This window comes from Aythya fuligula, chromosome W (genome assembly GCF_009819795.1).
Source record: "Aythya fuligula isolate bAytFul2 chromosome W, bAytFul2.pri, whole genome shotgun sequence".
Taxonomy (NCBI): Eukaryota; Metazoa; Chordata; class Aves; order Anseriformes; family Anatidae; genus Aythya; species Aythya fuligula.
The window spans coordinates 8588123-8605274 of NC_045594.1; the positions used below are offsets into that span (position 1 = coordinate 8588123).

General features: G+C 44.2%; 1 protein-coding gene across 12 annotated transcripts in view; it reads right to left on the reverse strand.

Moving 5' to 3' along the window:
- Positions 1-1028: 1028 nt before the first annotated feature.
- The window catches only part of LOC116501414 (vasculin-like), a 65849-nt gene continuing 49725 nt past the window's right edge, over positions 1029-17152 (reverse strand). For all 12 annotated transcript variants that reach the window (XM_032206960.1, XM_032206956.1, XM_032206951.1 and 9 more), the window contains 3 exons: positions 13313-13494; positions 3389-3491; positions 1029-1563 (listed from right to left, as the gene is read on the reverse strand). In XM_032206960.1, coding sequence (XP_032062851.1) covers positions 1405-1563; positions 3389-3491; positions 13313-13494 — 444 coding nt within the window. In that variant the 3' untranslated portion in view covers positions 1029-1404. The remainder of the gene's footprint in view (positions 1564-3388; positions 3492-13312; positions 13495-17152) is intronic.

Below are 17152 nucleotides of genomic sequence, written 5' to 3' on the forward strand. Positions count from 1 at the left end.
GAGAGGAGAAACAACACTACAGAGAGCAAATACGGAAAATAATGTACTATAATACTCAATTTGGAAAACAGGCGCAGCAGAGTTGTGATTAAAGCAATCAGCATCATGACAAGTGACTATTAAGCAGGTCTAATCCTTACACCAATTTTAGTTTAACACACTCTGATCAGATCTGCCGTTATCTCAACCTTTCGGGCCCCACGTTGGGCGCCAAAAAGACTGTCGTGGTTTAACCCGACCGGCAGCTAAACACCACGCAGCCGTTCGCTCACCCTCCCCCCTCCCTCTCTGGGACGGGGGAGAGAAATGGAAAGTGAAGCCCGTGAGTTGAGATAAAGACAGTTTAATAAGACAGGAAAAAAAAAATAACAAAATAATAATAACAATAATAATAATGATGATACAATGGTGATAATACGAAAGTAATAATAGTATGTACAAACAAGTGATGCACAATGCAATTGCTCACCACCCGCTGACCGATGCCCAGCCTAACCCCGAGCAGTCCGGCCCCCTCCCCCCGGCTAGCCACCCCTATATATTGTTTAGCATGACGTCAGATGGTATGGAATACCCCTTTGGCTAGTTTGGGTCACCTGTCCTGGGTCTGTCCCCTCCCAGCTCTTACTGCACCCCCCAGCCTGCCCGTTGGCAGGACAGAGCAAAGGCTGAGATGTCCTTGGCTTAGTATAAGCACTGCTCTGCAACAATTAAAGCATCGGGGTGTTATCAGCACTCTTCTCATTCTAAGCCAAAACACAGCATTCCACCAGCTACTAGGAAGAAAATTAATTCTGTTCTAACTGAAACCAGGACACAGGTCTTTTTGTCATTAATAACAATGACTACACTACAATAGCTAAAGAACAATTATGTGTGGAAGAAGTAGAACAGATAAATTAAGGAAAAGAGTTTTAGTGTACTTCGCTCATTTTAGACAGCACTCTACATTGCCCTTTTTGCATACAAAGTGGATTTGAGGATTTCCATTGTAAGAAAGAAATGACAAGCAAAACTGTGTTAAGCTGCTTTTTTTTTTTTTCAAGTCTATACTTGGACACTAAGACAGAAGCTTTGCAAGATATTGCAATTCTTTTTGCTTTTATTATTAAATGAGAGAGTCTGATTTGTTACATTGTCACATTGCTAGTCAGAAATGCTGCAGTGAGGAAGAAAGTCAATGCTGGGTCAACCTAAGTCCTCATTCTAAAACATTTGTTTACAAAGAAATTATAGCAATGTTCAACACACCCAACACAACGTTCCTTGCTTTCTTCAGAGAGAAGTCCCATCAATCTTCCTCTAATGAGGCATGTTACAACATAAATTAAGATTTGTTTTAAACAATACATCCCCATATTTTCATGAGAACAAAATGAGCATCTACAGATGTTACAGAAATCTTCACACATCATCATCATCTGATGTATCACTGCTGCTTGTCTCAGAATCATCATTCTCCAGAGCAGGTTGGAAAGTGCTGTTTTTCCAGGGGCTAAATTTAAAATCACAGATAAGGCCATTTTTCAAAATGCCATTTTTCCGAAGGCCATTTTTTTGTAACTGAAAAAACAAACAAACAAACAGATTTATTTAGAGAGAGAAAAACACAACAACCTGTTGCATTTCAACATTCTCTGTCTTCATTTATGGGCTACATTAGATCCACAGCACTATGTGTTTTATATACACACAAATGAAAATTCACCTGAGAGCCTTCACTTCTGAACCAGCCACCTGCATCCAAGAGCTTCCAATCATACTAAGCTAAGTGAACAAGAGTTTACTCTCTTCCCATCTACTTCCTCAGACATTTAACCCCAGTGACTCTCAGAGTGGTCTCTCTCATGATGCAGTCCATTTTTCTGCAGTTGTGGTGGTTTTACTCAGCTGGGAAGCTGAACTTCACCACAATGGCTCTCTCACTCCCCTTCCTCAAAGGGAAAGGGGAAGAAAATATGATGAAAAGGGCTCAAGGGTTGAGATAAGGACAGGGAGATCACTCAACAATTATCATCACAGGCAAAACAGACTCAGCATAGGGAGACTGATATAATTTATTGCCTATCACTAGCAGGCCAGAACAGAGAGAAACTAAAATCAAACTAAAAACACCTTCCCCCCATCTACCTTCTTCAACATCCTCCCCCCAAGCAGTGCTGGGGAATGGGGGTTGTGGTCAGTCCATAACACTTTGTTTCTGCTATTCATTCATGGTCACTCTTCCCCTGCTCCAGCATGGGGTCCCTCCCACAGGATAAAGTCCTTCCCAAACTGATCCTTCGTGGGCTTCCACAGGCAGCAGCTCTTCCAGAACTGCTCTAATATGGGTCTGTATCACAGCTCCATCCTTCAGAAGCAAACTGCTCCAACACGGGTCTCTCACGGGCAGCAGCTCCTGCCAGGTCACCTGCTCCTGAATGGGCTCCTCTTCACAGGCAACAGGTCCAGCACGGAGCCTGCTCCAGCAGGGGTTCTCCACAGGCCACAGCTTCCTTCAGATCAGCTTCACCTGCTGCTCAACCATGGGCTCCTCCACAGACTGCAGTGTAGAAATCTGCTCTGCTGTTGTACACCATGGGGGACAACCTGCTCCACCCTGGTCCTCTCCACAGACGTCAGGGGAACTTCTGCTCCAGCTCTTGGAGCAGCTCCTCCCCCTACTTCTTCATTGACCTTGGTGTTTGCAGGGTTGTTTCTCACTCTTTGCTCTCCCAGCTGCTGTTGCACAGCAGTTATTTTCCTCTTCTTAAATATGCTCTTACAGAGGCATAAACAACATAATTTATTGTCTTGGCTCTGGCCAGCATCAAGTCCCTTTTGGAGCTGGCTGGAACTGGCTCTTATCTAACATGGCGCAGCTTCTGGATTCTTCTAACTGAGGTCACCCCTGCAGCCCCCCTGCTACCAAAACCTTGCCACATAAACCCAAGCCAGCAGTCTACTACTTCAAAAAATAAAAAATCAGTTGTAGATTGTGTGCTCAGACTCTGTTACTAGTGAATTATATGTTCCTCGATTTACAGTGAAGGAAGCCAAGGAAGCTGCATAAAGACCTTGAAAGAAAATTCCCTTTCCTCAGGCTGAGTTGAGGAACTAGAAGGCCTGTGCAATTCTGTAACCAGCAATGCTGAAACTAATTAGAATCCATCCTCTCTTCTTTCTTTGATATTTTGAGAATAGACCTCATCTAAAATAAGTACTGCTTCCCATATCTTTTTTAACCAGCTGTTTTTCTGAAAGGACAAGGAAGGCAAGGAGAGGAAAGAAACAGGGTACTGAAATGGCATCACCCTTAACTATCAAAATTATTGGGGATCCTCCTTAAAAGGTAGGTATTTAGGGTAGCCACTTGCAAGTTCATAATGGAACATCAACTTAACGTTACCTGTTCACTAATGGCTTGGAATTCCCTCATCTCATCCTCTGTTAGTGGAGCACATGTTTCATCATTTTCACTCTCTTCCTGCCAGCCCATCTCCTTTAACAACCTTTAAAATAAAAAGGACAATATTAAGGAATTTCTACACGTACTCAGACATTTCAAGCTCTGCCTACGTGAATAGGTAAAGATGTGTAATATATGGATTAGTTCATAATTTGATTTTTAAACAAACTCTTATATAAAAGTAGGTTAAAAGCGTAAGATACATAAAGCACAGAAGTTGAGAAGTTCTCAGGTCCTTCACAGCTGACCCTGTTTTTGCTACTACATTTAATTAGGCTACAAAACCTAAGTAGTAATATTTTATCTATAGAACACATTCTTAATTTCAAGCAAATATCTACACCATTACTTGCACACACCAAGTATTAAATTTTCTGCCATCAGGTTTCATATACAAAACAGACCCTGCCCCCTTCTGCCAATCCAGTAAATGTACCAACAAAAGCTAAGTTTCCTGTTGTATCGCTTCAAGATATTTATTAATCATAGAATCGTAGAATCATAGAATATCCTGAGTTGGAAGGGACCCTTAAGGATCATCAAGTCCAACTCTTGACACCGCACAGGTCTACCCAAAAGTTCAGACCATGTGACTAAGTGCACAGTCCAATCTCTTCTTAAATTCAGACAGGCTCGGTGCAGTGACCACTTCCCTGGGGAGCCTGTTCCAGTGTGCAACAACTGACAACATTCCCAGATATAGCCACTCTCAACATAAACTGCCCGATGTTTCAAATAAACTCTTATGGAAACCAGGCTAATAAGAACCTCAGTTTTTCCTATTGTTTCAATTGGATGGCTGCTCTCCAGAACTGCAGCAATAAAAAAAGCAAAAGAGAAAATATTTTGGACCATATGCAAGTTCAGCTGTTGATGAAGTGTTTCTCTTGAAAGCTTATCTAGTGTTGCCATGACGTAGACTTTACAGACCATTAAACTCCAACTTCCATTGTCAAGATATTTATCTAAGAAGTTATCCAAGGTAAATGACTTCATGGATTCATCAAGGGAAAGGCCTGCCTTAGTAATTTGATCTCCTTCCACGATAAGGTCACCTGCTTGGTGGGTGAAAGGAAAACATTGGACGTAATCATTCTGGAATTTTTAAGGCCTTTCATACTTAGCCTCATGGCATCCTTCTAAACAAACTGTCCAATTATGAGATAAACAAGTTCATGCTACACTGGGTGATGAACCGTCTGAACGGTAGAGCTCAAAGGCTTGTAGTGAATGGGGTTACATCTAGCTGGTTGTACTGGGTCTGGCTGGGATGTTAACTTTCCCTGCAGCAGCCCATACCGTGCTGTGCTCTGCACTTGTAGCTGGAACAGCAGTGTTATCACACCAGTGTTGTGTCTGCTGCTGAGCAGTGCTGGCACAGCATCAGGACTCACTCTAACCCTCCTAGGGGGTGGGAAAAAAGGTGAGCAAGAATCATCACCAGGGCAGCTGACCTAAACCAACCAAAGGGATATTCCATACCATATGATGTCACGCTCAGCAATAAAAGGTGGAAACAGGAAGAAGAGGGGAGGGGTGGGCTCTTGTTGTGAAAACATCTGTCCTCCTGAACACCGGCTATGTGCGTTGAGGCCCTGCTTCAAGGACGTGGTCAAGCATCGCTCATTTGTGGGAAGTAGAGAGTAATTTCTTTCCTCTGCACATCCATATAGCCTTTAGTTGTTTTGTTTGTTTTTTGTTTTTCTTTTTTCCCTTTCCCCCTCCCTTTTCACCTTTCCCTTGTTTTTCCCTTTAGTTAAATTGTTTAGTTAATAATAATCTTTCCTTAATAATAATTATTTTTTCCCTTTAATTAAATTATCCTTAACCCGTGAGTTGTTCTTTCCTTTACTTCTTCCCCTCCTCATCTAAGGAGGGGGAGTGAGAGAGCAGTTGTGGTGTTCAGCTGCCTAGCACGGTAAAATCACCACACTGGTAGCCAGTCACTAGAGGCATTCCCCAGAGCACAATTGGGCCAGTCTTATTCAATGTTTTTATCAATGATGTGGGTGCAGGAGTGGAATGCATCCTCAGCAAGCTTGCTGATGATACTAAACTGGGAAGTGCTGCTGACACCCTGAAGAGATGAGAGGCCTTGCAGAGGGATCTAGATAGATTGGAGCATTGGGCGATCGGCAACAGCATGAAGTTCAACAAAGCTAAATGCCAAGTTCTATATCAAGGATGAAGTAATGCCAGACACTGATAGTCTGTAAGATGAGTAGCTTGAGAGCAGCTCAGCAGAAAGGAATCCAGGGTGGTGGATGACAATAGGTTCAACATGAGTCAGCAGCATGCCCTGACAGCCAGGAGGGCAAACCACATTTTGGGATGCATTAAACACAGCATAGCCAGCCAGTCAAAAGAGGTGATTCTCCCACTATATTTAGTGTTGGTGTGGTCTCACCTTGAATAGTGAGCATAGTTCTGAGCTCCACAACATAAAAAGGATGTTAAGGTACTTGAAAGCATCCAGCAGAGGGCTACAAAGCTGGTAAAAGGGCTGGAAAACTGTGGCAGTGTACTCCTGGCCCCCCTTAACCTGACCCTTCACCTGTAACCTTGCTTGGGTGATAACCATCAGTGACAACCATATTGAATGCATCTGGTCATGACAGTTAAACTAGGCTCAAGGTAGATTCAGGGGAGATAGATCTAATGGCTAACAGACCATGCACCAATCAAATATGGCTGGCATTTTTATGTGCACTACAGGGACTTTATCCCCTTCTACAGTATGTAACAGGTTTGACTGGGGAGGTCTGGCTCAATTGGCAGATCCCCTAGTGTTGACTAACCAGGTGGCCTTTGCCAAATGTGCATCCCAATTTTGAATGTCCCAGCACCCATTGCCTTCAGTCTAGTCTTTAATAGTCCATCACAGTCTTGTGGATGCTGATGCATGATAGGGGGATGTGATTTACCCACTCATGGACATGCTCTTTGGCCTAGGTGTCTATGAGGTTGTTTTGGAAATAAGTCCCTGTGGCTGTGTACTCTTCTTGCTCCCCCCAAACCTGACCCTTCACCTGTAACCCTGCTCAGGTGATAACCATCAGTGGCGATTGTGATGAATGCTCCTGGTCATGACAGCCTAACCTGGCTCAAGGTAGATTCAGGGGAGATAAATCCAAGGACTAATGGATCATGCAACAAATATGGCTGGTATGCAAATATGACTAGTAGTCAATCTTCTTAGCCCATAAATAGGGGACAGACAAGAGCCTGCTAAGCTCTCCTGTACTGCAGCAACCTGTATGCCAAGATCTTCCCCTTTAGCAGGGATGTCTCTCAAGGTTACTCCTCGAGGTCAAGAGATTCCTTACCTGGGACAGATACTCGGTAAGTGACTAATAGCTAGCTTGTTGAAACTTTGCAAGTAATTTGCTAAGCACGCTGAAACTTTGTAATCTTAACTGATATAAAGGAACGATTGTGCATATAAACTGATAAGTCTAGGATTGAGATATGATCCACTCATATCTAGGCTCCTCAGAGTTTGTATGGCAAAAGGGACTCCATTCTGAACCTCGTAACTCAATGTGAGGATCTCCCTGATACTTTGTCTAACCCTGTCCTCTATGCAGTAAATAATCAAGTGACCTTGCCATCATGAATCTTGTTAATGCCACATTTACCATTAGAGCTTTATTAAATTGCTGTCTCAACCACAGTTTATCTCTCTGCTAAATCACTATTTTCATCAATAAATATATTGCTGCTTCTCTCTTACAAGTGAAGTGAATAATTCCTTTTGTGACAAAGGCATGTCCTATGACGAGAGGCTGAGGACACTTGAGTTGTCTAGTTTGAAGAACAGAAGGCTAAGAGGTGACCCCATTGCTTTCTACAACTTCTTAAGAAGGGGAAGTGGAGAGGGAGGTGCTGGTCTCTTTTCCCTAGTAAACAATGACAGGACATATGGGAAGTGCACAAAATTGTGCCAGGGGAGGTTCAGACTGGACTCGAGGAAAATTTACTTGACTGTGAGGGTGGTCAAAAACTGGAACAGGCTTCCTAGCAAGACAGTTGATGCCCCAAGCCTGCCAGCATTCGAGACATTTGGATAATGCCCTCATTAATATGCTTTAACTCTTGGTAAGCCCTGAAGTGATCAAGCAATCGGAGTAGATGATCTTGGAAGGTCCCTTCCAACTGAACTATTCTATTCTAAACACTAGAGTACAACCTTGAGTACCACTCGCCAAGGTGATCAGCTGCAGTACAGGCAAGTTCTGCAGCGGAACAAGGAATGATGGCATGCAGGGGAGTTCCTGCAAGGCCTCTAATGAGGCTTAGACAGGGCCAGGAGCAGTGGCAGCCAGCCCCACATGTACAAAAGCATCACCAATGGAGAACCATCAACCAGGAGGAGGGTTAAGAAGGGAGGCAAACAGGGCGTAGTGCATCAGCTAGGGAGTGGTGGGGCAATTTGTGCAGAAGGGCACTGTCACTGCCACTTCCAACAGCGATTGTAACCTGCTGTCTTGGGTTTACATAGCAAGGGCTTGGTAGCAGGGGGGCTGCAGCAGTGGCCTCTGTGAGAAGAGTCCAGAAGATGCCCCATATTAGAGAAGAGCCGGTTCCAGACAGCTCCAAAAAGGACCAGCCGTTGGCCAGAGTCGAGTCAATAAAAGATGTTGGCTGTGCCTCTGTAAGAACATATTTAAGAAAGGAAAGAAGAAAAAAATCCTGCTGTGCAACAGCAGCTGGGAGAGCAAGGAGTGAGAAACAGCCCTGCAAACACCAAGGTCAGTGAAGAAAGAGAGGGAGGAGGTGCTCCAGGCACTGGAGCAGAAGTTCCCCTATGGCCTGTGGAGAGGCCCATGGTGAAGCAGGTTGTCCCCCTGCAGCCCATGGTGTATGATGACGGAGCAGATCTCCACACTGCAGCCTGTGGAAGGAGCCCATTGTGGAGCAGGTGAACCTGACCTGAAGGAGGCCCATGGAGAGCCCCTCAGGAGCAGGCTCCAGGCCAGACCTGTAGCCCTTGGAGAGGAGCCCGTGCAGGAGTGGGTGATCTGGTGGGAGCTTCCACCTGTGGAGGACCCACGTTGGAGCAGTTTGCTCCTGAAGGGTGGATCCTGTGATACAAACCCATATTGGAGCAGTTCTTGAAGAGCTGCTGCCTGTGGGAAGCCCATATAGGATCAGTTTGGGAAGGACTACATCCCATGGGAGGGACCCCATGTTGGGGCAGGGGAAGAGTGACCATGAAGGAGTGACAGAGGTGAAGCATTATGGACTGACCACAACCTCCATTCCCCATGTTGCTGCTTGGGGGAAGGACACAGAAGAGGGTGGATAGGGTGGGGGGTGGGGGTTTTAGTTTGCTTTTAGTTTCTCTCTGTTCTGGCCTACTAGTGATAGGCAATAAATTACATCAGTCTCCCTATGCTGAGTCTGTTTTGCCTGTGATGATAATTGTTGAGTGATCTCCCTGTCCTTATCTCAACCCTTGCACCCTTTTCATCATATTTTCTCCCCCTTTTCCTTTGAGGAGTGGAGCGAGAGAACAGTTGTGGTGGAGTTCAGCTGCATAGCAGAATAAAACTACCACACCTGTGTGCAAGGAACTCTAGTCATAGCATACACCCTTTGCGCCCCCTCTGGCCTCTCCAGCCACAGGAATTGATGCAGCTACCCCAACAGAGCTTCCCTGGCAACATGCAGCCAGTCTCAGACTGCAGAGCACGCCCAAGTTTTCCATCAGTGATGGCAGCAGTGAGTATACATGTGGGGATGTATGCCCAGGTAGAACTGCTCAGCCTGGTGACAGAGCTTCGGGAGGAAGTGGACAGGCTGAAGAGCAGCAGGGAGTCAGAGAAGAAGATCAACTGGTGGAATCATACTTTACCATCCCTGAGACAGGCATGTGGGCCAGCCACAACACAAGAAACAAAGGATCCTCCCTACCCTCTCACCACCAGGCAAAAGGAGGGGAACTAAGAGATGGCAGGGGAGGAAGGGAATAGAAGCAGGTTTCTGCCCAGGGTGGCAGGCAACCCCCCTCCCTGCCTACTTCACCTCCTTGGGTGTTCTTATACAATTATGAGGCTCTAGAACATGACTGACAGACAAACAATGATGTAGATGAAGGTCTAACAAGGTTCGAGATGATGCCTAGGGCAAGTCAGCCCCTATCCCCTATATCACAACAGGCTCCATCAAGGAAAAAAAAAAAAAAAAAAGAAAAAAAAAGAGGTATTGTCATAGGTGACTCCTCCTCCTTTCTGTGGGGAACTCAGGGCCCAATATATCGACCCAACCCAACCCATAGGGAAGTCTACTGCCTCCCTGAGGCCCAGGTAAGAGACACTGCTAGAAAAGTCGCTTACCTGGTATGGCCATCTGATTGTTACCTTTTATTGGTTTTATATGCTGGCAGGAATGAAGTAGCAAACAGAAGTCCAAGGGCAATCAAAAGGGACTTCAGGGCCTTGGGGCAACTGCTTAAGTGTAATATTTTCCTCTGTCCTTCCAGTAGCAGGGAACAATACTGAAAGGAATAGGCAGACCCAGCTGACCAATATGTGGCTCCGAGGCTGATAGCATCAGCAGAATTTAGGGTTGCTCAATCAAGGGATGGTCTACACAACACCAGGCCTGCTACCACCTGATAGGATGCACGTTTCTCAGAGGGCGAAAAATGATTTTTGCCCAGGAGTTAGCATGGCTGATTGATAGGGCTTTAAACTAGATTTGAGGGGGGAAAGGGACAAAAACGGGCCCGTCAGCAATAAGCTATAGGATGGCATGCCAAAATTGGAAGGACTGCATGCTAGTGAGATCCTTTTGTCTGCTCTAAAGCATTGGGTACAGTGAAGCACATCTGAAATGTTTCTACAGAAACACATGCAGCATGAGGAACAAGCAAGAGGAGCTAGAAGCCTTGGCCCAGTCCTAGAGCTATGACATTATTGGCATAAGCAAAACCTGGTGGGAAGAGACCTGTGACTGTTGTGTTACGATGGATGGTTACAGGCTCTTCAGAAGGGATAGGCAGGGCAGGTGAGGCAGAGGGGTGGCACTGTATGTAATGGAGGGACTGAACTGTACAGAGCTTGCAGTAAGCAATGACACAGTTGAGAACCTCTAGGTAAGGATTAAGGGACAAGCAAATAAAGGGGATGTTGTTACAGGAGTCTACTATAGACCAACCGGCCAGGATGACAACACTGATGAACTATTCTTTAAGGAACTGAGAGATACCTCTAGATCAGCTGCCCTTGTCCTTATGGGGGACTTCAACCTGCCAGATATCAACTGGGAATATCACATAGCTGAGACAAAGAGGTCCGGGAGATTCCTGAGGCACCTTGATGATAACTTTTTGGTACAGGTACAAAGAGAGCTGACTAGGAAAGGTGCCCTCCTAGACCTGTTGCTTGTAAACAGGGAGGGTCTGGTGAGTGAGGTGGCGATAGGTGGCCACCTTGGCCATAGTAAAGACTAGAAGAAGACTATATAAGGTGGAAAAGAATGCATTTCCTTTGCATAACTGCTTTGGTGGAACAACAGTGTACCTCCTCAAAAAGTGTAAAGAGGCAAATATTCACACTGAGGCAATCTGCGTTTTTTCCTGGATAGCAGCAACCAGAAGGAATGCTGGTGGAGTTTCCTCCATGGGAGCTAGCACTCACTTCAACCTACACCACCTTCTGCATCAAATCCTGAGAAAATCTGCATTGCTCTTCAGTGACAGAGGCACAATTCAGGATGCAATGGCCTCATATAGTTTCTATTTTTCTAGCACATGCTAGTGTCAGAGCCCGGACAGGCTTCTTTGTAATTTTTCAAGTCTCACCTGACAGCAAATGCTGATATCGCAGCATGTACAGACTATAACTAGGAGCGAGTTTTGGGATGCAGGGAGGAAGAGAAATGGAGACATTCCTCTGGTGATTAAACTTGAGATATCTCAAAAGATGAAATAATCAAAGTATTTTAGCTAGTACCAAAAGTGGTACAGCAGTAACTGAGCATGAAGAAAGTGGTTTTAAGCATTAAGACACTGAAAACAGGGGTTTAATCTGAGGGTGAAGACTGGCATTTAACAAAGATAGCACATTCTCTTGCTGCAAAGTTTTTTCCAACAGGATTAGCACCTTCTTCAGGCAAACCTTAAGGTCTATTGACCTTAAATCTTCAGAGGTTAAAAAGCAAAAGCAAAACACACCGCTATCTCACAAAAATTAAAGATGTTTCTAAAAGTATATGCCAGAACTGGCACAGGGTACTGACACAGATGAAGAACAGTGAATATATTAAAACAGAATTAGTTAGATGAATTCAAGTTGATGTTGTGTACCTGATACTCCATTTAGCCAGATGTCATCAAGAAACACTCTTCAACATAACTCTCCCTACAAAAAATACAACAGATGTGCACTGGACAACCCTGCATGCAACCAATGACAGCACTAACCGTTATTAAAACCATACTAAAAGCCCCAAATTGTAGAGGGATGGGACAGCACTACTTAGTCTGCTTAAAAAAAGTTAACGGGACAGCAACAGAAATGGAAGTTATATCCCTCTGTATTGCTTAGACCTAACTGGACAATGCGATTGCCAGAGCAGTGAAATCAGCAGAAATAATGCACAAATCATCCAAAGCTTCTCTTTTATGAGGAAAAAAAAAAAAAAAAGACTTGCTACTATGTAATGCCAAAAGCATTTCAATGATAGTTATATTTTTAGCAACAGTAATTTGAGTCAAAGTTTTACTGCAGGCAAGCTAGGATTTTAATAGTATTATGTATAATTGAACAGTTATATAGCTGTTAATTTAAGTAAAATTTAGGGCAATAGCTAAATAACTTAAGCAACATTGTCTCTTTAAAGCAGCGTTAGGCTTCTAGGACAGTTAAGAATGTAAACTACACTAAAAATTTCAGATTAGCAAACTCAACACCTACAGGATGAATATATAATCACTGCATGCTGGAAACTCCCCCAGCAGAAGGAAAGTCCAAGATTTATTTTGCACAATGTGCCGATAGTTATTAGGCATGCACAAGCATCCTGTGAGTTAAGCTGGACACTTCGAGTCCACTTTTCCACAAAAAGGCCTACCATAACGTCTTCATGCATGCAGAAATCCACACACACACAAAAACAGGGAAAAACCACAAACAGAACAGGGTACGTTTCACCTTCTATACTCTTAATGGAGAAGAAGTCATGAAAGTCTCTGCGGGTACTACAGAAGGAAAATTTCTCTAGTCCAATGTATACATAGAATCTATCACTGAAAAAAAGACTCTATTTCCTTAGTTAACAGTAAGAAATTAACAGCACTCATGACAAGCTCGCTTGCAGACTGAGTTATGATTTCCTAGCAGCACCATTCTCATCTGTATCACCTGCTACTGCAGTTACACCTAGGAGATACTAGAATTATATTTCAATCCTTTTTTGAAGTTACTTTCTCCCTTTCTGTTGCATTGTCTTGTGATATCACTGACCATGTCAAATAGCTATAAAAACGATCCATTTCTTTAACAAGGAAAAGTTCACTGAGTTTTACATAAGATGCAACATTTGAAGTATTATTAATACAGATAGCAATTACACACGTTGTTCCTCCTAGATATACAGCCCAAAATCAGAGGGATGAAAGTCTCTATGTAGTTTGCTTTATTTCATTAAGGAAATATCAAATTTTTAGTAAAGCAAGTTAAAGATGCCAGTACACAAGCCTAATAGAAGCAAAGTATATTCAATGTTAAATTAGTATGTCTAAAACTTAAACTCTTATTAAGTATCGTCTTCTCAGCTTCCAGATTCTGACTTCTAAGCTTGTAAGAACTGAAGACACTCACTTACCATGAAGAAACATTTTATATAATAAATACATACCTATGCTCTGCCTCAAGTGAGCTTGAAAGAACATCTGCCTGAGGAAAAGTTGAAGATCTAATGACTAGTTGAGATGTAACTGAAGCATTGCCATTCTCTTGCGGAATTTCATTTTCAAAGTTTTGATTTATATATCTCTCATGACGAGGACTGTTGCTGTTATGCAAGTTAAAGGAGTCATCCTGTTAAAGCAATTATACATTACAGAGTTTAAAAGTAAATTCCACTCAAGTAAACCTCTACAAATGCTGCAAAATTCCCAGGCTGTTGTAACAGCAATTGTAACTTACTAGCCGTGATATAAGAACTAGGAAGAAAGCTTATTTAGAAAGCAGACTGTCCAGGCTCACTCAAATATTAAAAGTTCTTTAATCCCATAAATCTAAAATGTTTATTCTACTCATTCGTCAACTTGTAATTTTTATTCAGTAATTAGCCAAACTACCTCAGAAGTCTTAGCAACTGAAAAAACAAAGAAGAGTATGATTATCTAGCTAGCACTCTTTTGACAACAAAAGCCCGAGGCTTGGCATATAACAGCATTACCCATAGCAGGAGGCAATCACTCAGCCAGTTCTGCACTTGTAAGAAATATTTTTGAGTCCAGGATTGAGACCATCATTACCATTCCCCTTCCATTCAGTGCTATCTGCTTCCAGAAATTTTAGAATGCTTAGCAAGAAATTCTTAAGAGGTATCCCAGTAAACATATGTTCAGCTGTTAAATTATTAACCTGGAAAATACATCTTAGATTATCAAAGAAAATTCATCAAAATATTAAAGAATTTTAGTGTATCAGGGCAAAAAACCTTCCTCCAAGCATGATTCAGAAGCTGATCACAACTTGCATCATTATTTCAGAGGTGAAGCCTGTCACTGCAGGCCTTAAAAATTATCAACATCATCACGTTATAAAAGACTGATGTGAAGTTATCTACTTAACCACTCAGTTACACAGTGCATCTTCTACTGATAATCATTTAAATTAATGTTGGAAGCTGGACAACTATTACAGTTATATGATTTGTTACACCTGAACATCTTTTGATACCAGTTAGTGAAACAGCAATGGCAGGGAACTAAATACATGCAATTAAAAGCTTAGAGTATTTGTTACGTGTTACATACATCTGTCCAACGATATTATGACCTTTTTTTTCCCCTCCAAAATACATTGCATCTGAAAATCAGCTGTGTACAGCGAGACAACCAAATGCATTTGACATAAATACCATGAAGATATTAAGAGTTCAAGACAATTTCAGGAACAGAAACTCCAATCATGTTCACATAATATTTTCAGAATTCTGAAGCTCAAAACACTGTTAACCAAGAACTTTTTAATCTTCAATCAAAATCTTTGTGCATTTCTTAAACAACACTGCACCCAACACCCACCTCAGGGTGTATTCAGCAATACAATACCAAATAAAAAAATGCAGACGTTTCCTAACTCACTCACTGTGTAAGTTTTACTCTGCTATGCAGCTGAACTCCACCACAACTGTTCTCTCGCTCCACTCCTCAAAGGAAAGGGGGAGAAAATATGATGAAAAGGGTGCAAGGGTTGAGATAAGGACAGGGAGATCGCTCAACAATTATCATCACAGGCAAAACAGACTCAGCATAGGGAGACTGATGTAATTTATTGCCTATCACTAGCAGGCCAGAACAGAGAGAAACTAAAAGCAAACTAAAACCCCCACCCCCCACCCTATCCACCCTCTTCTGTGTCCTTCCCCCAAGCAGCAACATGGGGAATGGAGGTTGTGGTCAGTCCATAATGCTTCACCTCTGTCACTCCTTCATGGTCACTCTTCCCCTGCCCCAACATGGGGTCCCTCCCATGGGATGTAGTCCTTCCCAAACTGATCCTATATGGGCTTCCCGCAGGCAGCAGCTCTTCAAGAACTGCTCCAATATGGGTTTGTATCACAGGATCCACCCTTCAGGAGCAAACTGCTCCAACATGGTGTAGTGGGTTTATGTGGCAAGGTTTTGGTAGCAGGGGGCCATAGGGGTGGTTTCTGTGAGAAAGATCTAGAAGCTGACCCATGTTTGGGAAGGGCCCCATTGTTTTCCAGATCTGAGCCAATAAGCGATGTTGTTTTGCGCCTCTGTGAGAGCATATTTAAGACAGGGAAAAAAACGCTGCGCCACACAGCAGCTGGGAGAGAGAGAGCAGTGAGGAATGGCCTTGCAGGTGCCAAGGTCAGTGCAGAAGGAGGGGGAGAGGTGCTCCAGGCGCCAGAGCAGAAGTCCCCTGCGGCCTGTGGTGAGGACCATGGTGAAGCAGGATGTCCCCCTGCAGCCCATGGAGTACCACGGTGGAGCAGGGTTCCACGCTGCAGCCCGTGGAGGAGACCACGGTGGAGCAGGTGGCCCTGCACCGATGGAGGCTGCCGCCTGTGGAAGACCCCTGCCGGAGCAGATTCCAGGCCGGACCTGTAGCCCATGGAGAGAAGACCACGCAGGAGCAGGTGACCTGGCAGGAGCTGCTGCCCGTGGGGGACCCAGGTTGGAGCAGTTTGCTCCTGAGGGATGGACCCCGTGGTACGGACCCATATCTGGAGCAGCTCTGGAAGAGCTGCTGCCTGTGGGAAGCCCACGCCGGATCAGTTCATCAAGGACTGCATCCCGTGGGTGGGACCCCACAGCACAGGGGATGAGAGTGACCAAGAAGGAGCGGCAGAGAAGAAGTGCTGTAGACTGACCATAACCCCCATTCCCCCGTTCCCCTGCGCCGCTCGGGGGGAGGAGGTGGAAGAGGGTGGATGGGGGGGAAGGTGCTTTTGTTTTTTTTTCTTTTGTTTCTCACTTCTCTAGCTTGTTAGTAATGAGCAATAAATCTTACTATCTTCTTATGCTGAGTCTGTTTTGCCCGTTACAATAATTATTGCGTGATTTTCTCATCCTTATCTCAACCTTTGAGCTCTTTTCACATATTTTCTCCCCATTCTTCTTTGAGGAGGGGGAGTGAGAGAGCGGCTGTGGTGGAGCTCGGCTGCCCACTCAAGTGGAACCACGACACATGGGTCCTCCACAGGTGGAAGCTCCCACCAGATCACCCACTCCTGCACGGGCTCCTCTCCAAGGGCTACAGGTCTGGCCTGGAGCCTGCTCCTGAGGGGCTCTCCATGGGCCTCCTTCAGGTCAGGTTCACCTGCTCCACAATGGGCTCCTTTCACAGGCTGCAGTGTGGAGATCTGCTCCGTCATCATACACCATGGGCTGCAGGGGGACAACCTGCTTCACCATGGGCCTCTCCACAGGCCATAGGGGAACGTCTGCTCCAGTGCCTGGAGCACCTCCTCCCTCTCTTTCTTCACTGACCTTGGTGTTTGCAGGGCTGTTTCTCACTCCTTGCTCTCCCAGCTGCTGTTGCACAGCAGGATTTTTTTCTTCTTTCCTTTCTTAAATATGTTCTTACGGAGGTACAACCAACATCATTTATTGGCTTGGCTCTGGCCAGCGGCTGGTCCTTTTTGGAGCTGGCTGGAACCGGCTCTTCTCTAATATGGGGCAGCTTCTGGACTCTTCTCACAGAGGCCACTGCTGCAGCTCCACGATATCAAGTCCTTGCCACGTAAACCCAACACACACATACAGTTAAGTTGTACAGTCCCATTACAGCAAATTTTATTTTTCCTGAAATAGAAACAGGGTCAGAAAAGTTAGTCTTACAAGCATTGCACAGTGGCACTGTTGTTTTTTGTTGTTGTCTTTTTCATCTCTGAGTAACCCTTCAAGATCACTTTTTAAAAATATATATATATATTTTTAAACCACTCATAGATGTGTAATCACCTCAACCTGAATAACACATTATTTACCTTCAC